The sequence below is a fragment of the Cygnus atratus genome, chromosome Z (genome assembly GCF_013377495.2).
Source record: "Cygnus atratus isolate AKBS03 ecotype Queensland, Australia chromosome Z, CAtr_DNAZoo_HiC_assembly, whole genome shotgun sequence".
Classification (NCBI taxonomy): Eukaryota; Metazoa; Chordata; class Aves; order Anseriformes; family Anatidae; genus Cygnus; species Cygnus atratus.
This window is the reverse complement of record NC_066396.1, coordinates 3394291-3415507: the sequence shown is the minus strand read 5'-3', so window position 1 is coordinate 3415507 and position 21217 is coordinate 3394291. Positions and strand designations below refer to the sequence as shown.

General features: G+C 42.4%; 1 protein-coding gene across 4 annotated transcripts in view; it reads right to left on the bottom strand.

The window, feature by feature from the left end:
• PIAS2 (protein inhibitor of activated STAT 2) overlaps positions 1-15278 on the bottom strand; it is a 30673-nt gene extending 15395 nt beyond the window's left edge. For 2 of the 4 annotated variants that reach the window (XM_035559934.2, XM_050716192.1), the window contains exons 1-5: positions 14998-15268; positions 6524-6998; positions 3610-3694; positions 2923-2973; positions 2707-2797 (exon numbers count right to left, since the gene is read on the bottom strand). In XM_035559934.2, coding sequence (XP_035415827.1) covers positions 2707-2797; positions 2923-2973; positions 3610-3694; positions 6524-6998; positions 14998-15021 — 726 coding nt within the window. In that variant the 5' untranslated portion in view covers positions 15022-15268. Of the gene's footprint in view, positions 1-2706; positions 2798-2922; positions 2974-3609; positions 3695-6523; positions 6999-14997 lie in introns of all 4 variants that reach the window. The other 2 variants (XR_004780686.2, XM_035559936.2) reach the window with 2 other exon arrangements.
• Positions 15279-21217: the final 5939 nt, after the last annotated feature.

Below are 21217 nucleotides of genomic sequence, written 5' to 3'. Positions count from 1 at the left end.
CTCAGGCAACTCAGAACTGGAGGCCTCTTCTGCTTACTGGAAGAGCATACCATAGGATAACCACTGCCCTTAATCCAGGGCAGACTCTGCAGTTGTCATATCGTTTCCCAGGTTTCCAGAGCAGTTCTGCCACTAGTCCATACTCCTCCCTGGAAAGGCCACCCATGGCTGTGCTACACTACTGCCCTTTATTAATTTTGCACAGGGCTACTGCCTGCAGCAACAGAACAGGGACCCAGCTCTGCCAGACCAGAGCAGAGGACAGCAATTGCTGAAGAAGTCTTCCAAAACTTGTTCTTGCCCCAGATGAGTGACAGTAGCTATGAAGAGTCTTCCCATGTGTGCTTTATCACAGTATATGGAGGCAGCAGATGTGTGAAAAAGCAAAGAAAGGAAGCGAAGAATGCAACTGTTTGGGTTTTTCTTGACAACTCCCATTTTTCCCTTTTTGGAAGGCTGACTCCGCTGCTCACATGCTTCATTTCAGTCAAGCTTTTGATGTTTTCTCCCACAAAGCAAAGATCCTCAGGGGTCAGATTCGATCTTGTACTCCTAAAACACATTAAGAACTTCCGTTCCTAGCCTTCTGGGACTTAAAGAGAGAACGCTCTGCTTGCCTATCACAACCAGCACAGCCTAATACTGCTCAGTTAGGCTGCCAATTCCAGCAGCTAGCACGTGCCAGAGTTATTTGGGTCTAAGACTTCCACGCTTCTTCCAAGAACCGTAACGGTCAAAACAGGTGGACTCTGCTGTAACAAAAAAAAAAAAAAGGATTGAGAGAAAGTCTGATTGCTCTTCCATGTGGTCATTCCTAACCTGCCTTGACAGATTTCATTTTTGTCCTTTGAAAGAGACCTGCAGTGGTCTACAGAGGTTGCCTGGGAAGAAAAGCAAGTTATTTCTTTGGACTTTTGAGTTTTGTCTTGCCTACACTCACATGAGAGGGCAACATGAGAATCACCTGCTGTAGGATGTTATGTATAAAATTCTTGTTACTTGCCAAGACACCAGCATGTAATGCTCCACATTTATTCTTTTCAAGTCGAAACTCTGAGAAGTAGACAGACAGTTGCAGGAACACAAGAAAACACTGCAGCAGCATGAGCTGGCACAACCTAAAGCAGTATTGACACACTGGCAGCACTTCTTTGAAGTTTCTGATAAGGACTGCAGCCAATGAGAAAACCTAGAATAATTCAGCCATCTGCAGAGGCATGAACAAGGGAAATGCATGTTTTCAAGGGAAGAGGCATGATACAAGGGAAAGGCAGAACAGTACTCATTTAAGAATTGTGCAAGTTGACAACAAAGCCTGGTATCACTGATTAGTTACTTAACACTACTGAAGTGGACAACTGTCATCTCTGAGGTAGAAAAGTTGCCAAGACAAGAGTCATTTATTTACTTTCTCACTTAAAGTTTCTGCTGAATAGAATAATGAACCATTTTAGAGCATGCAGGAAGAACCTACCAGATTTAAATCTAAAGCAAAGTGGAAGTCCAAGATCAGACAATTTTTTCTACAACTGTGACATGTTACACATAAAATGGACAGCATAACACAGTATAACATGTATAAGGTATATTAACAAGACTGAGAATCATCAGTCATGATATCAACAGAAAAACAGACCCAATTCTTTTGGGTTGCTTGAAGAAAGGAAGACATCTTCAGAAGAAAGGAAAACCTCCAAGTTTATCACAGAGAACAGTTTGTGTCTGCAGGAAGTACTGACCAGGAAATGCCTCAAAGAAACCCTTTTATATGCTGAAGACAGACAGAGTGGTGCAATTGTTAAAGAAGCAGGTAGAAAAGAAGCACGGGAGAGTCATTTAGGTTGATCAGAGGCAAGAAAGTAGCCATGGTCGCACATGAATGGGAGGAAGCATAGAGGAAGAATAAAACATGATAAACCTATCTGACATGCCAAGAAGGCAGCAAACATTCTGAGATAACATTTCACATCTATATTTCCATCAACCATTTTACATACACTGCTGAAAAAACTCTACTTTTTCCATCTTCCAGAAGTGTTTCAGAATGAATTGGGGAAGAGTTTCCCCATTCTGGGGTAGAGAAATACCTGTTTCAGATATTTGTTCACAAATAAGAGCGCTTTCTCCCTTTTCGTATATATTCAAGCCTCAAGGTGGCCCTGCCCACCCAGTAATTTTTATGGTAGAAACCAAAGTGTCTGACTGCTAACACTGTTCTATTCCAGGATCAGCAACAGCTTGGAGCCCTACAACATGCCTGTTCTTCATCCCTGTGATGAACACTGCTCTAGCCAGAGAGGTGCAGAACAGTATACAAATACATCCACAAAATGATACTGTTTCCTCACAAGTAGCAACTCACACCAGTACACAAATAGATATACTAACCAGTGAGGGCTACTGCCAATCATGTCAAACTCAATTTTAAGACCCATAATGAAGATTCCACATGTTCTGTTACCTGCACAGATGAAGCTTGCTACAACTGGCTAAAACATAATTAAGCCATGCAATGGCTGTATCATGATTGATAGCAGTAATAGCTACCTCACATAGGCACACAATTTGTGCATTTGTTAACATTAATATCTGGAGAAAATTTGAGTGATAACAATAAAGTGCTTGATTGTTTTAGGAAACTAGCATTACAGAAAAACAAACACCCCAAATCAAAGAAACCACAAATACATGCAAACACAAGCTTACCGGCAATGGAAACAGCTTCCCATTTACTTTAATGCACAAACTGTTAGGGTAATTATCTTCTTGAGGACAGCTTGTCTCTGCCAGGCATAACCTATATCCCAACAAAAGAGAAAGCATAATTTTCAAGTGTCACTATATTCATGTGTCTCCACAAACATCAAGACATAACTTCTTAATTGGCTACTATAACATAAGAGAATATCATGAAAAAGGTACCTTAGCTGAACTTGGACTGTGTAATCTCTCCTGCCCCCTGGCAAGAAGTCCCTATGAGAGAGAGAAAGGAAAACAGAAGCACCTCTTTAGACAGCAGGTCTCATAATCCAGTCACACACTGAAAGAACTGGTACACCTATTCCATCACTAAGTGTTGCTCTTATTTTATTAAGTTATAAACAAGTCTTACAAGTGATACCTCTTTTTAGGTACTGCAAGTTAAGCAGGACTTTAGGATTGCCATCTTCTCTCAACAGCTTATGGTAACAAAGAATGGTGCTGCCAGAGAGGGGGGGGGGGTGGGAAAACAGGTTTTTTGCTATCCAAAAAAAACTGTTCACATCACAGGTCCTGTAAGAACATGAATCCTGGGACAAAAGATAAAAGCAGCCTTCCATTCCTGCAGTCAGGAAATGTGCAGGGGATGAAAGCCTACCACCTCTCCAAATAGTAACAATTACTGTTTCAAATAATTGTGAACTCCTCAATGGCATAAGATTTACCCAAATATACAAAATTTCTATGCTAATTCTGGAAGAAACCAGAACAGATTAATTCAGCGTAACTATCTGAGTATTATCATCCCCCATCTGCAAGCTTATGGGATGCATCAAAAAATAAAAAAGAATCCCCTTGTCCTGAACTTTTGTAAAAGTGGTTACCTATGCTATACCAAACACTTCTTACCTGGAAATACAGATTTCTCTGACCTGCTGAGGTGTTAAAGCAAAGATAAAAAACTTCTCTTGGAACCTCTGAATACTGCTCTGTACTAGAAAAAAAAAGAGACAAGAGGAGGTTTAACCATGGTGATTAAAATCATTGATTAGAACAGGACCTGCAACTGAGTTTTTTTCCTGAAACAAGGCACAAGTCACTTAAGAACACAATCAAATTGTTGTTGAACTGCAAGCCATTGTCAACAGGAAAGCAACAGACCAAATCATTCCTTCAGCTATATTCAGATGGCTAATATCACATTACTTTTCAGTATTAAAAACAGCTTGGCAAGCTGCACTGTAATCCTCAGGGGAAGAAAGATACAAACACAACAAAATATAACACTGGATACCTGGAGCAAGTACTACCAGAGAGATGTTTACAACTATTTTAAGGTACTGTGATAGGAAAATGCACACCAGAAGCTATTAATGGACAGCTGGAAAATTACTCAGTGCAGAAACAGCTAAAGGTAGCTAAGTTGTTGGGGAGGAAGGTAGGGAACAACTCCTAATGCCAAAGAAGCCAGTTGGACGCTACGTCTGGGAATACTCAGCACTTAACTTTGGGGAGGGGACATGTGTCAAAATAAAGATAACTTTTGTATCAGAATCCTACTTGTCTGACAGTGATGGCAAGCAATAGTATTCTTGTATTAAGGATTCATAGTACGTACATAGTCCTTTTCTATATCCTTTTGACTTGAAGAGTTAGAAATCTTGACCTGAAATAAAGGTAGACTAGACTTGTCCAACAGTTTAAAGTAGCAGCAAGGAGAACGAGCCTAAAAATATCACCATTAAACCAGACAAACTGAAGAGTTAGGTTGACATGTACACTGCCTGGAAAACATACAGAAAGGAAAAGCCCAGGTGGAAGAAACACACACACACAAGTTCCTCAAGCAATTCAAACACAGTATCATGCACTCACGTGCACACATTAGACAGCATTTTATATTTCAAAATATTTGGGCACATTTAAAATGGAAATTGTTATTGTACCAAGTGTGGATTAAAGCTAAACCCCACATCCATACCTGCTCTTATGCCCTCATAAAAGAATACATATACACATCCCTTTCAGAGAGCTGCAGTGAAGCAGACTGTGCTCTAAGCACTGACCTATGTGTCCCATTTGATTTCTGAATTCTTAAACACACATTTGTTCCATGTCCCAACCACTCACATCTACTAAGTCGGACTATGATCTACCCATATCAATCTGAAAATATTTATTAAGGAAGGGTTTTTTTTCAGATGTGCTCATGAACCCAAGCTAAAGTCACTAATTCGTTATTTGCACAGCAAGCCATTCCTCACTTCTCATTTACCCGCTCCTTCTCACACAGAGCTACAGCTCCAGCTGCTGCCATTTTCAGGTACTGTGTTCTGGGAAGAGTTTGAAGGCAAGCAGGTACTCAGTTACATTCCTCCTGTCCCCATCCAAACGTTTCAGGACCAGGTATGTAATCCTACTTCTACGAGAGCTGGGCAACATGCAACAGAGAGCCTACAGTTTTCAAGGGAAAAGAAATTTCATGCAACTTCATAACACAGTGACACCCTGATGAAGCATTCATTTTAAGAAGCAAGCATTTCCAAAGCTGAAGATAGCTGTTACAGATATTTTTCCAAGATATTACTGCCACCTCCAGGTATCATTGACCAAAAAACAAACAGTAACTGCACAGCAGAAATAAAATGCAAAAAACACACCACATTAGACAGGAGATGGCAACTACATGGCTGGCAACAAACCTAGTTCATTATGAGCCAACAGTTGTGCTGTAATACAGAATAATTAAGGAATATAACTAAGATATTCAGCTACTGTATGGAGTGAACATAAGGAGGAGGAAGCCAGGATGAGCTGTAGAGCCAGCCAATACCAAAGCACACATTAATACCAAGCCCATCCATGCATTAGGACAATGATAGGGAGAGGGACCTGAAACAGGGAGAGGAACCTTCTCCCTAACAGGGTGTCATGACACACAAGCACAAGTGACAACAAGTAGTGTAAGGAACACTAGCTAGTAATGCCTGCTGCTCTAGATAGTGGAGGATGACCAGCATATGCCTCACTTAGGTACAAGTCACAACCTAAGACACTTATCACTTACGAAACTAAAGAGTTTAGCAGGATGCAAACAGCTTGCAAAATGTTAAGAGTGTTTCTAAACAGTATTACTAAATCATTACAGAATATTTTCTACCCTATAAGGTAAAACAGGTTGAATTTCAAGCCTATTTCCAAATAAATATGCTCAAGAATGAGGCGCTTGAATAAGCTAACTCAGCCTTCAGGTTGTTTGGAAGACAAAAGATATGCTCTGCATTTTAACCTGCAGTATGGCAACAACCAGCAGGCTGAGAAACCACCACTAACCAAGTACAAAATTCAACGTTTGTTGCCCGAAGTATGCACCTGCAGATTCTGGCATCTTGCACTGAGAACTGTTGCAATGAGATAAATACAAGCTAACAAACTAGTGAACTTGTTCTCCTTACACTGCAGGAATTTAACTACTGACCCTGAAATCTTTTCCCTGCTGGCCCTGACAGAGGTGTTCCTCCCTTGTATCAAACAGATACTTTCGTCCAAATCATTCAGGCAGAAGTAACTTAATATTGAAAAGAGAATCATGTTTATCTTTAAATCTATGGTATTGGCAGAACAGAATACTTTTTATTATTACTAAAGTGGGGCTTGGCACTTTGGGGAGCAAGAGGTGGAGAAAGGGCAGGGCTAGCGCTAAGAAGGGAAGGGAATTTCCACTTTTCCCCAGCTGAAAAAAAATTTAAGCCTGGACTTCGTACTGTCATAAGGAATATCTATCCTCCAAATTAAACAACCTGCAGTACTATCAAACACTTACCTAGACTTGTAGGTTTTATAAGCACATCTAGCACATCATAAAAAGGCAGGCTTTTCAGCTGAACATCAGGATGAACAGGTGGAATCGGAGGGGATGGCTGCTGCATCTCAAAGTGAGCCTTAGTGTCTTGGAGGAGCACGGAGCTGACAGGGGATGAAGGAGACTGAGGTGTGACTGAAGTAGAAGGGAGCGGGTGAATCCCAGCAACAGCCAGGTCAGGCTCCACGGGAGAGGAACTACTGTCCAAATTGAAAACGGCGGGTTTTATAGCTGATAAGTCTGAGAGTCCTTCAATCGTCCTTGGGTACCGACGCCTATAGAGTTCTCGGATTTTTATCTGAACTGCTGGGCTGCAGCCGCTCTTCAGTAAGTGCAGTGCCCTCATCAGGAGGTCATGTTTCCGTCCACTTTTATTACGTCCAGCAAAGCCCAACAACACTTGTAGTTCAGAAACACGAAAACTTGATACCATATTCTGGAAAGAAAAATCAAGAGAAGCATAAGTGAACCAACAGTACAGCAAGTCATCCATTCTGAAGGGCACAGTGAATATCTAAACTTCCATCATTCCAGTTCCTCTGCAGTCATCTTAGTCATACCCTTACCCAGAAGGAGAGTACAGTTAGCTTAAAGCAAAGAAGTGACATGTCCAGGAAAGTTGAGTTTGGTTGTATTATTGATTTTAAAGACTTCTAATTGTTTCTATTCTCAACTTCAAAAAAAATGCAATGCTATCTGAACTCCACAGGAAGCCAGAAGCATCGCCTGATACAAAACGTCTCACTTCATGAAAGAAAAAAAGCAGATGAATCAGTGTTATCTGTTCTCTAGCACATTTTAAGAAATAAAATAAGCAAGCATTTTAAGTTCTGCATAGCTTATTCTGAAACGTCCTTGATTTCAGGCAGCATGTTAAATGCATGGCTGATCAGAGTCAGGCACATCAGGTTTCACCCTTGAAAGAATGGCACAGCAAGACAGAAACTGCTTTAAAGTTACACCATTTCACACTCACTCACTGTTTAACCAATATAACTGATTCTACCAGACTGTGACAGAAAGCTTCCTGTCCTTTCATACCATGCTCTGGTACCATCTCGAAGATCACTTCAAAGGAAATAATGCCATTTACTTGGTTATCCAAGTTCATTGTGGAAGACTGAGGATCGAACCATGAAGTTTACACAGAAAGATTCTCATTAAAACAAGAGATACTAAGCAAGAGAAAGTGGTTGTCTCCCTTGACCAGAACGACTCAGTACACTGGCATAGGTGATCCCTGGCACTTCTGTGAAGGAGCTTTCTATTCAGAGAGGTATAAAATCATCCACATTCTCCTAGGCAATTTTCTTCCTATTCGGGTGGGACACTCCCATTGTAACAAGAAGGTTAAGTTTTAAAGAACAAACATCTGACTTTAATCTCCACTGCACCAACTCCAGATTCAAGGACTGACAGACAAAGGACCCAGTGGAAGGCATGAAGTAGTAGAATCTGCAAGCATAACATGGATTTTTTAAAAGCTGTGTTGTCGACTGTTAACTAGTAGTCTAGTATAAAATACTTAAAGCTTTGGGCATTGATTTCGGGATGAGAATTGATTTCAAAATGCAGCGCTTCGGGTTTATCTTCCCTCATCTCTCCAGCGCAGAGTTTACATGGATGTAGTCTAACACAGATCCCATCTTAAACTGGGGATTCAACACAGCTGTGTTGCAGCCACTGTCAGCCCTAAAGGAGGCAGAAACTCCCTGCTCTCTCCTGAACACCAAGGGGATCACTTCTCCAGGGAGACAGATCAGGGAACTGAACCAGATGAACACTCAGCTTGGGCCACTACAGGCAAACAGGTGCAAGCAACCAGGACCTGCCTTTAAAAGGTCACATCAATTCACACGTTCTAAAACATCTAAAATACCACGGTATTATTCCCACCAGGTATACTATTTCCTCATCTTTGAGGAGACATATCTTATTTCAGATAGTGCATTTCAATGTTTCCAGGCAGCCAATTTGGGTACAGCGACGCTGCTATCAGGAGGGGAGCTGAGCAGTCTTCAGGCTGGTATTCCCCACAACGCCCCGTCTATAAATGCACCACAGATAAAGCTGCTGGCGAAAGCAGTGTCACACGAGGTGCTGAGTGGCTCACACAAACTTTCAAGAAGCCAACAACAGATATCTTAATTTCATCCCAGCAACTTCTCTAAACAGAAAAGCAATATGGGAAGAGGAGATGGAGACAAAAGAAATGTGCAGCTTGCAAGCTGCTCAAGGATGTTTCTGCCTGCCCCTCCCTTGCTATTCGTCCTTAGTCTCACAGGCAAGCAGGGTGAAAAAATGAAGTTTTTTGGTATTTTAAGAATAGTTTGAAGGACTGGAACAGCTTTATAGTAAAGCCATATAAGAGAAAGTGTGGCAGTTGTCAAATATAACACTGATATTGAAGAATTTACTGAGACCTTCATATTGCATGCTTCCATAAATAGTGGTACAAGCTTCACAGCCACATCAATACCTTCAATTCAGATGGAGACAGTAAGCATGATTCTGGATTCCATAATCAGAATGCAAATGAATGAAGTAACCCTTTACATCGAGATTAAGCAAACAGCATGTCTTGCAAAATACTTTCAATTACCCTGACTGCTGCCTCATGTGCATTCCTACAAGTTAATCAAGGTGAAATGTGCAGTCAATCATGCCTTGAAATGGCCAGCATTTTATGCGGGAATTCCACAAACTAGCATCTTGTTACAAGATGGATTTCATTTTAGTGGAAGACACAGCCTGTCTTTAGTACCACAGTCAGCAAGATTTTAAATTGACACCTCCATTAAAGAGCTTGGGAGTACAAAAATGCATGGTTTTGTCCATCAACACAAAAATCTTACGTGTGCTTTTGAAAGAAGAATCTTGCAAAAGTGAGTTTTACTGGAAATAATTAAACAATGTCTTTTGCAACATTTTTCCCTGTAAAACTGATGCTACTTTCCCTCTAAGGCAATAGCAACCGTGAGCATAAAGACAGAGCTAGTCTCATCCATGTAGTTTAGCTTATTATTCCATTTATAGACATATCAAAGTGGGTACTTGTTATAATCAACAAGGTTTTATGGAGGCATAACATATGCTTAGGAGCATTTATAATCATAGTGCAAGACAGATAATCTATTTCCAACAAACCTTACCAAATTATTTTCTTTTGGGGTTCCAGCAATTTTGCAGAAGACTGCAGCCTAGCTATTAACATGCTTTTCACATCACTGAATTAAGATGAGACATTCGAGTTGTGTCATGTAAATGCCATCAATTTTCTCGTAAGAGAAATTCTTTACAACTGCACAGCCCAATAAAAAGCTTTTTCAACACAGAAGACCAAAGCCATTTTATTTTTACTGTCTCTCCATGAGCACAACAAGTAGTTTGACAGAACTTTAAGAAATTTAAGAAATAAGACTGGATAATCCTAGTACTTTTATGCTCTGGAAACATTCCCTCCCTCCCACCCCCCAAGATTCATGCTTGAAGGTCAGATGTTTCATGGGATTCTGTTTCTTATTTTCAAATTTTAGCAACCATGATTCATGGGCAGAAACATTGTTCTGAAGCATTAAGCTGTAGGTGTATGTGGAATGGCATTCGTTTCAGGGGGATCATGATTTTAAGGAGTCCAGGAAATGCTGACCCACCACTGAAATTAATGGCAGGCAAGCTTCAGAACAAAGTAAAGGATGAAAAGCATCTGTAGAACAAGGTCTGATCTCCATGCTCCCCTGGCCAAAGCTACCTGTTATTTAACTATCAGTGTAAGTATACGAATGAACATAACATTCTTGAAAAATGTTTACAATAACCACTGATAACTAGCTTCTAGGGCAACTGTAGCTGCTCAGGTAGCAAACTCTACATTTGAACCCAGAGAAGCCACACAAGTTTACTCAGAAGTTCTTGTCAGTCCCTGATGAAGAAGTCTGCTTCAGCCCCACTGCCTTCTGGACATGTCTGGAAGCTACAAAGGGAAGGAAGGCACCAAGCATCAATCCTCACAGAATCTCACTCCTGACTTTAAGCCCTTTTTGACCACTCATTACAGCAAAGAAGCACATCTGTAACATCTTTTGCAATAAGTTTGCATGTGTACTTATTTAGAGTGGGCTAGAAATTAGTAACACCAGTAAGAAAAGCAACTCATTTCTTCAGATGAAGATCTCTGAGATGACTCTAGATAAATATATAAATGTAGTCAGGAAGCTGATGTAGCTATGATGAAAAACTGGAAGTCCAGAGAAAGAATGAAGAGATTCCCGGTTACATTTGTATCAGCAAGCAGCATATTTCTTCAGATCTGGTCTGTGCTAACAGTTGGTTCAAACAGCATGACCATTAGGTCCTCAGAACTACAAGGACTTTCTACTTCGGACCAACTTTAGCCTGATTCCTAAATTTGACATTAAAAGTCCAGAGAATTTGCATGTACCCAATACCACAATGAACATCAGTATTTGGCTTAGGATTTTCAATTCACACAAGTCCCTCAAAACAAAGCTTGACTCATTTCATTGCAATCCCATTTTTTAAGCCCCATAAACTACATTGCCTCTTTCTTCCCCCCATCCCTATCTCAGCACAACCATTACCATTAGTTGTTAATTATCCTGCATGCAAGAAGCTTTCAAATTACCACAATAGCCCTCACTGGTATGAATAAGTAACTACGCATCTAGAAAGCACAGAGAAAGTGAAACACGAGTGCAAGATAACCTCTGATAAAATACTGTTAATAGCTTATCATAATATACTGTTACTTAACACACTGAATGCTAATTGTAGCCTAAAGACCACTGCAACACCAACAGAAACTTGTCAGTATTTATTCTGCCCATTCTTCCATCATTTGATGTTTACCCTCAGATTAACATGTAGAGCTTGACTTCTACATCAAAATCCCAGACTGGTAGGCATTTAACACAATGGTATGGACCTGGTCAAAATGAACCAGTACAAAGTGGGTTTGGCAATGAACCTTTAAAGGGCACATGAAAATAACTAAGTATTTTCTTCCTGGCTAGCAATTTAGAACCCAAGTTTTAAAATATAGGCTTACGTCTGCAACATAGTATAGTCACCAGTTTGAATGCTGCTGTTGACAAGACTTAAATAGGTTGTGCACCTACAAGGGCCCTCTCTGCTGCATGCTCCCCATCTCTCCCATTCCTCAGGAGCAATGCAGCACTTCACTGCGTTCCTGGCATGAAGGACAGTGCTAAGTATGACTTCTCTTGGCAAACAGGCAGAACGCTGTCCGCTCAGACCAGCACAGAAGTCAGAGGAGTGACAAGACACCAAGCATGCTGTGAACGAGAGGTCTAAGAGCAAGACTTCAATTTCTGTACTCAAATACTGAGCCATATAGCTCACACATATTTAATCACTTAAATACTGGATGTGTAGGAGCAACAATTATAAGTGTGACTTTCAGCATTTATAAACCCTGACCTAGTAAGTTTTGTGGACTTTCCTCTCGCTAGGTTGTATGAGCACACTTTCATCTCTTCTTGGTAAAGTGTCTTTTCTAAACAGCCATGAAGCCAATCACTAGTGTCACACAAATTAGTTCTGGCAGAGGCATTTGCCTAAAGGGGTTTTATTTTCCATAAAGATGAAACTAACACATTACTTGAAAATCCGATTAAATACCAAGTATCAGACTGAAGCTGTTATCTTCTAAACCAGGAATCAGCAACAGTTCAAGGATATCAAGCACAATGGATTGGTTACCAAATAGTCAAGATGCCAGCAGAAACTCAGGACCTAAGAGATGCTCCCCCTCCAAGGAACAACATGAAACCAATCCTCTTATCCACGGTATTTTCTGGGACACAAACCATAGCTTCAAGCCAAATCTCAGTGAATTCAGAATTGGGTGGGAGCTGGAATCATGTTCTCACAGACGGCTCTCAGAAGGAGCTGTAGTTTCCACTCCTGGGTGTATTCTGTTCCAAAAAAAAAAAAAAAAAAGCATCCACACACCACCTTGGGCCTCCACACCACAGGCTGCAGATGTCTGTGCCACATCCACCTTTGTCCATGTAACCCCTTTGACATTTGTCAGGCTGCCCATGACAGAAGATTATGGATATAGGCATGAGCCATGCTTAAAAACATCTGTGACCAGCAGGTCTAGAAAATGCATCTCTAAACACAAGAAAAGTTGTGCTCACCACATTTTCTCTGCAACTTAATATTCCAGAAACTGGAACTTACAGAAGGCAATAAAAACTACTAATTAATTGGGGGTTATCTGAAGAAAATTCTCTCTCTAGATCTAAGGTCTCAAAGGGCAAGCCTTGCACTGGATATTTTCACCAATATCTTAGAAAAAAGGAACAGCAGTTACAGCTATTCCTGAATCCTTAAACAAACCTAAAGATTTTCAGAAGGCTTGATGTAACCACAGGTTCCTCTGAATCCATTTTCTTCCACTACAGCCATGTCCCTTTGGACCACAGCCCCCAGAATTTCTATTTTAAAGATCCAGAGGATGGCAGGGATGGTACTAACAAATATTAAGATAATCCTTCACCTTGACAATAGAGAAAAACTGCCCCATATATTTCCTTCATAAAAAAAAAAAAAAAAAAAAACAAGATTTAAGAGAGAACTCTGACCTCCTGCCTTTATTAAGTCCTGAACAACTTAATAAAATAAATATAACTCTTCAAATTGCCCCAGTGGCCTTTTATAAGGCAGGCAGAGATCACATACTACAGGAAACTGCAATGAACATGACAGCAAACAATACTGCCATAAAAACATCCCATATGTTATTCTACAAAGCAGAAGTTTAAGATCACTCCCAAAGATCAAGTAATGTCTGGTAATATCTCCTCTTTGACCAAAAGCAGGAAGAAGTGGTTGTCTTCAGTGAAACAAACCTACCAACCAAGTGCATGGCGTTCAAGAAAACACAGCCAAACGTATCCTCTTTCCAAAAAAAAAAAAAAAAAAAAAAAAGGGGGGGGGGTGGACTTAAGCTCAGTAAAGGCCTTAAAGACATGGGGCAATCTACCATATTCTCCTCCAAAAAAAAATATTAGAGCTTTCCCAAAAATGGACCGTCATCTGCACATTGACCAGACATTTAGAGAAGCTCCAGGCTAGTGCACTCATTTCCAAGGCACTCCAGGTTACAAGATGAATGGAAACACCAGGAGGCATCTGTTCAGACTAGCACTTTTTTTTTTTTTAAGTGCTGATACTTTATTTCCAGTGAAGAAAGGAGAGTCCTGAAGTTGGCCTGAAATCCTGCTCCCTTTTCCCCTCTGTATTTCCTGTGTTACTTTTGGCAAGCACCTCAGATGCACACAATCTCAAAGGCATGCAGGTACCCAACTCCCAAACTATCTATCAGTACTTACGCGTATCTAGATAAAGGAGCACAGTGCTTTGGAAAAAGCAAATCATGGCCCTGGCTCAAACCTCAAGAAGAGCTACAAAAAGGAGAGCAATCCCTGCTAGAGTTAACAGCGGGGGTTTAGCCACCTCCAGAGCTACACCCTCTGAGAGCTCTTAAAAAGCAGGCTGCAAGTGAGTCAGAACACTAAGCAAGAAAACATGCAAGCACAAATTAAAAATAACCTTTTAACAACTGAGGAAAAAAAAAATAAGGCAATGCTTCTTAAACCCAAGACTGAGATAGAGCGCTGCTTTCTCCAGCAGGGAAACACAGCTCTCTCCCTGAGGTGTTCATAACCGAGCTCCCTACCTACACCAGGGCAGCGTTAGTGCTGAAGAAGCCCTGGCGTAGGAAATTCTCTGGTGATTGCAGCACATTTCCCACCGTTGAACAGACTATTAGACATCAGACCTTTCTCTACACAGAATCCTAACTCAGCAGCCCACATCTCACTGGCTTTTATTCTTCCCACAGCAGGGTTCGGCTGGGGGCAGGGAGGGCATCCGTGAGGTATTCAGTCAGCAGCGCTTCTGCAGGTGGGGATGCGGGGCAAGGGCAAGGCTTCCCTTCTCACTAAAGGTGCCAAAAAACGTGAGGGAAGAAATGTTGTAAGCGCCGCAGCCAGCTCTTTGTGGACACACCTAAACCCCCAAAGGACAGCCCCCGCCGGAGTCTGTCACACAAGAGCTGTAACGTTAAAGGTTAAAAACAACATGTCTGCGAGGAAATACAGCAATTTGCGCTCCCCGGCGGAGACGAGCCCTGTGCCGCCTTCCAGCCCGGTCTGGGCCACGGGCAGCCGCCCCGGCTTCTAAGAAAGATGTCGGGAGGGGGAGGAAGAAAGAAGGAAAAAAAAAAATAAAGGAATAAAGCGGCCCCGCTTCCTCCCGGGGACGGCGAAATCAGCCCCGCTCCGGGGCCTCTCCTCCCGGGGGGGAAAGGCCGGGGTAAAGTCCCCTCACCCCCACACACGACCGGGCGACATGTCGTCCCCGCCGAGCCTCTCCCTCCTCACCCGCAGCTCCTCGAAATCCGCCATTTTCTACCCGCGCCTTCTCCCGCCGCCGCCGCCGTCGCCCGGCCCCGCCGCCGCCGCCGCCACCACCATCGTGCACCCGGTGCGCGCCCTCGCCACGTGACGGGGGAGGGCGGCTCCGGCGGGGGAGGGGAAAAAAATTAAAAAAAGGCAAATAAAATAAAAATTAAAGGCCTCAGGCCGGCCCCCGGCCGCGGAGAGGCAGGGAGAGGACGGCCCGCGGGACGCCGAGCGGCTGCGGGCCTGCCCCGCCTCAGGGCGAGGGGCTCCGGGGGGCGTCGCTGTGAGGGCGCCCGGCGCCATCCCGCACCCCCGGGCGCTCTTTCTTCCAAAATTAAGTTTAAGCACGCAAATATGTCTTTTAGGTACCCTCTCGGCCCCGCATTTCAGTCATCACCATCCTAAATATACACGCATCCCACTAGACCTCACACACAACTTAAGTAGAATTATTCACCAAAAGCTCATGTAGACTTGTGGTTCTGGTGTATTAAATGAGAAGATCGGACTCCAGCAGTAATTTTACAGCTTTCCTAGCTTTGTCTATCTAACCCAAAACACACCATTTGTGTTACAGTGATAATGACACATTTTATTAATAAAAAATGAAGCAAAAATGTCACTGGCGGTAAACTTCAAAAGTGAATAATGGATTTCCTGCTGTAAGAGAAACACTGAGACATTTACAGAAAAATAAACATTGAGGTGCAGCTGAGAATACCATTTTCAAAAGCAGCCAGAGATCATTATCTAGTCACAATAATTACCTAGTCACAATATTCGGTTTCACTGGCAACCAAGCCATTAAAGCAAACAACTGATTTATTCCAATAACAAGCAAAAACTGAGCCAAAAAGCAGGCAAGCAGCCAAACCGACTGAAACAAGAAGTTGGAGAAACATTGGGAAAAAAAAGTCTGAAACACAAAATACGCTTTCCTGTATGAATCGAAAGGCAGCATTTTTTTTGTGAGACTGACAGGCTCAGAGTGGTGACTAAGCCACAAAATACCTTGGAACAAATTGAGTACAACAAGCCAGGAGCCTCTTAACGGGCCAAGTCCAGCTTCGCTAGGAGGTATTCTGGCAGACAGTTTTGGAAACTGATAGCAGAGATGATTCTGGCACCCTGGGGCAGCAGAGAAAGGAAAGGGTATCGCAGGACTCCAATACATATCTCCACTCAGCACAGCTGTCAATAAGCTTCTCAGCTTTTATAGCAGGTATTGATGCCCGCCATACATGCTAGCTACAGTCACTCAATATCCCTACAGGATCCAGTCATGTTGGAATTCAATAATTAACATTACTAAGGGTAATTTTGCAATAGCCATTTGAGGCAGGCTTTCCTTTTTATTTATTATCAGCTAGTCCAAGACAAACCCCTTAGTTTTAAAGTGCTAAAGCTTTAAACTGTAAGCTTTAAACCACAGACAGCTAGCCCTTGACTACACAAACTGATACTGTACTTGGTCTTGCAATAGTCATTTCCTTGAAGATTTAAATATAAGGACTTCAGTATTCCCAAAGCCCCCATCCCTTTTTTTTTTTTAATCAAAAGGAGGAATTTGCAGCTTTTAGTCTAATAACGTGTGCTCTCTGCCACACCATTGCACAAGTTCAACTCGGTGAACTAAGCAAGTCTATCAGACATTTCTTTTTCCCTGCCTTCCAATACCAGACTAAAGAGGCAATCTGCAGGTTAGGAGCTCTTAGATCATTAAAGCACAGAGCAGCACAGGCCAGACCAAAGCTTTCTCTCTTCTTTCAGAATATCCTCACCTTTGAACACCTTCTAAGGCACATGGAAACAGCAGCGTTCAAACTCACACCAGAGCTAGATATTTCCTTTCTCACTTACACTCACCTCTCAAATCATAACCAAATCTTTAAACCTCCCTATTTATCTCACTCCCCATATTCACTGAGATAACAGCAGAAAGATTATAGTTTGTGTTTTAATGTCATGCATTCACAAGATAACCTTACTTGACAGCCTATCCATAATTTTTCAATTAAAGAAAAGAGCTCTTTTTTTTTTCCACCCCAGTTTTCCCTTACAATCTTTCTGCTAGTTTTTATGGGGGTCATACCCTTGAAAAAACAACTAATCCATACTGCTTAAGCTTTTTACTAGGTCCATACTCAACAAAAGCAAAGGACACAGGCCTGTCTTCTTCCCCTCCACTATCCTGTCTCCAAACCAACGTTTCTCTCAGATCTCCCTCTTCTGAGTTTTCCAAGAACTAGAATCCATCTCTCCTTTTGCTCTAACTCTTCGCTACAGATTTTTTAAGACTTTCACACTTACCCAATCACCTCAGACAGTGAGCCACCTTAGCTTACCAAAGTTTCAGCCTTTCCAACGGTTTTCTTTCTACTAAACTTTGAAGTAAACTACCTCAAATATCAGACATTCTTCCAGCTTCCAATACCTCTCATAGTGCTTTTTATTATACCTCTTCTTCCAATGCCTCTTCTTTCTCCTCCTAGAACCGCCACCCCCCCCCCCCCCCCCCCAACTCCTAAAGCGTTTCCCACACTCTCCCCCTCAATTCTTTCTGCATTTGTATGATTTGCAAACGAAGCTTCAGAACTAGGTGTGGCACTAGCCATCAAAAGAGCAGCCAAACTGCCCTTTTCTGAGGCAGCCACTTTGTAGCCACTTTGTAGTCAGAAGGGTATCACAGCAGTAGTTGGTTTGTTTTTCTAATAAGCTCTAATTAGGGTAAGATACTAAAAATAAAGATATTAAAGAGAACTGGCCCTAGTACTGAGCCCAGGGCCAGTACTAGGGCCAGTCCTGTTTAATATCTTTATCGATGATCTGGATGAGGGGATCGAGTGCACCCTCAGTAAGTTTGCAGATGACACCAAGTTAGGTGCGTGTGTCGATCTGCCCGAGGGAAGGAAGGCTCTGCAGGAGGATCTGGATAGGCTGGAGCGATGGGCTGAGGCCAACTGTATGAAGTTCAACAAGGCCAAGTGCCGGGTCCTGCACCTGGGGCACAACAACCCCAAGCAGCGCTACAGGCTGGGAGATGAGTGGTTGGAAAGCTGCCTGGCCGAGAAGGACCTGGGAGTACTGGTTGATAGTCGGCTGAACATGAGCCAGCAGCGTCCAAGAAGGCCAACAGCATCCTGGCTTGTATAAGAAGCAGCGTGGCCAGCAGGGCTAGGGAAGTGATTGTCCCCCTGTACTCGGCTCTGGTGAGGCTGCACCTCGAGTACTGTGTTCAGTTTTGGGGCCCTCATGACAAGAAAGACATGGAGGTGCTCAAGAGAGTCCAGAGAAGGGCAACGAAGCTGGTGAGGGGTCTGGAGAACAAGTCTTATAAGGAGTGGCTGAGGGAGCTGGGGTTGTTCAGCCTGGAGAAGAGGAGGCTCAGGGATGACCTTATCGCACTCTACAGGTACCTTAAAGGAGGCTGTAGCGAGGTAGGGTTTGGTCTATTCTCCCACGTGCCTGGTGACAGGATGAGGGGGAATGGGCTAAAGTTCCACCAGGGGAGGTTTAGGTTGGATATTAGGAAGAACTTCTTTACTGAAAGGGTTGTTAGGCATTGGAATGGGCTGCCCGGGGAAGTGGTTGAGTCACCATGCCTGGAGGTCTTTAAGAGAAGTTTAGATGTGGAGCTTAGTGATATGGTTTAGTGGAGGACTTGTTAGTGTTAGGTCAGAGGTTGGACTAGATGATCTTGGAGGTCTCTTCCAACCGAGATGATTCTGTGATTCTCTAGGGACCTAGAGAAGCTAAGCATCTGCCCTCTAAGTAGTTAGGCTTGTTACAACAAAAGCATACAGCTGGGCTTCAACCTTCTCTAGTAATCTTTCTAGGACTATGCAGCCATATTCCAGGACTACACATACAAGCACTGACTCCCACAGCTGCAATACCTACTGAAATACTGACATCTGAACATCTGACTTATTTCTCCCTGTTTCCCACAAACACATTGCAGACAGTAAGAAGAACAACAAAAACAAAAAAAAACCACCATCCTACATCTGCTCCCAACATTGCATAAATTACACTCATCAGCATTATATCTCAACAAACTCCTGTGCTGCTTAAGCAGCTGCTAATAGGCAACTGATTATGAATTACAAGCAGTGATAGGATGGGGAGAGAGAAGGTTTGAAAATAGGTTTTGCGTGTGCTGTATTTAAAGAAAAAAACTTCATGATGGCAGCCTTAGGCTTCTTAATTAATTGTCTTTCCTATCCCATAGCCATTTACTTTTTAAATTAACACCAAGGAAGGTAGATGAGAAATTCTAATCAAATGAGGCTGAAACATCTTCCCTTCTTCTGTTAGCTCTAGAGGGGCATATAGAGCTTTACAGGCCCACTTGTTTGCTCTACTGCCTGTAAAAATTTGGGCTTTGACTGGAGACAAGATGTTCTGAGTAGGATACTTGTTATTGGAAAGAAATCTCTATGTGGGTGCTTTGTATCTGCACTTTCTGTCGCCCTGCTAATTGACAAAAACAGAGCTTAGATAGGACATAACATTGTATCTGTTATGTCAAGACATACAGTGAAGTTACATATATAACTAAAGAGATAGCAACCTCAGTAAGTATGTTAATACTTACCAAACTAAAATGTAAATTAGAAATCTAATTTACTCTTTTCTATTTTCTTATATTCTAATCATTTTTGATGACGAAAGGTATGTTAATTAATTTTACTTGCCTATCCTAGTATACTAAGGAGATACAGCTATATTTTAGTTATTAGCATACAAGTGAAATATTTAAATGTTGACTATGAAGTTGTTTACCAGACCGTTGTTATTTTTATTAAATGTCTATTGAATTTAAGGCCTAGATGGGTGCCCTAGTAATGTTTTTTGTAGGCTGTTGAAATGCTTGTGAACACCTTGATCCTGACAGTCAGTGCTAGTCGGCTATAGCAGTCTGTTCCTGAAGATTTAACTGCCAAGGACAGACTTGAGCTTTCATGGGTGTTTCGCAGTCCTGAGAAAAGCCTCCCTGACTGTGGGTACGCATTTGTCTCTAAAGACAGTTTGGAAGATTCTTTCACAAACATATGGTGAAAATTATCCTCAAGTCTGTGTTCTAAGGATCGGAGACTCTCTTTTTCCTCAAAACAGCAGCAAACAGCACATTAAGATGCCTCTACCTTTTTAAAAAAGATGTAGAAAACTCTCTCCAGTCAAGCAAAGCCAAGAACCCAGGCTATTGTCTCAACAGTAATGATATGATCTTGGAAACCTAATTGGGATGGCTTGAATACTAACTTCAATTACAGGAACTTCTCTTTCAGAGCCATAAAAGAAAAGTACCCAGTAATGGAAAACGGACCCATTACCTATACTACTGCAGTGTTAACACCACAAAATTAAACAGAAAGTCTTGTAAGAGAGGACTGAAGTTGGATACTGCAATATTAATCTGATCCACTTTGAAAAGACTATGTTTTATGGGAAAAATAATTAAAAAGATATGTATTAAATTGCATGCTTAACAGGATTAAAGTGCAACATGTGAGTAGCTCTGTTGGCTGGGCAGTTAACATCTGATGAAGTCATGCTTTTGCCTAGACATCCCCGAGAGTATGACATATTGAAAAGAAAGAGTTTTAACAGGAGGTATGTGGACTTCAAGACAAGTAGTGAAACAAGCTTGAGGGAGCAGAAAGTTTGTGTTGGCATACACCAAATCTGAAAGGTGTAAAAAAAGGTAAACATTCCTGAGTACAAACAGGGTTGCAACAAAAGGATGAGGCCTGTGGGGGAATCATGATTAGACTGAGGAAAGTGTTTGGTTGTCGAGAACGAGGTGCGGAGCAAGTGTAGGATGGCATGTGAAGAAATTACTAGTTTCGCTGTCTGACAGCAGCCTGTTGAGCTGTTGGCCTCCAAGGGACAGCAAGTTTTGGGGAGAGGAGGCACACCTGCAGCCATCCCCAGGGGAAGCACTGCTGTGCAGGGTGCTCCTGGAAGATGGCTTTTCCGCACCCTGAGCTCTGCCACCCATCATTGACATCCCAAGCCCTGGGGGCAGCAGCGTTTAACACCACTTTCCGTATAACCGCTCCGAGGAGGGCCCCGCTCAGAGCCCAGCGCTCCCTCAGCACCGGGCCGGCAGCCTCCATGTTAACGCCTGGCACCATGACAGGACCCGCCTAGGTGAGCGGGACGTGCTTAACGCCGCGCGGGGCTGCCTGGCTTT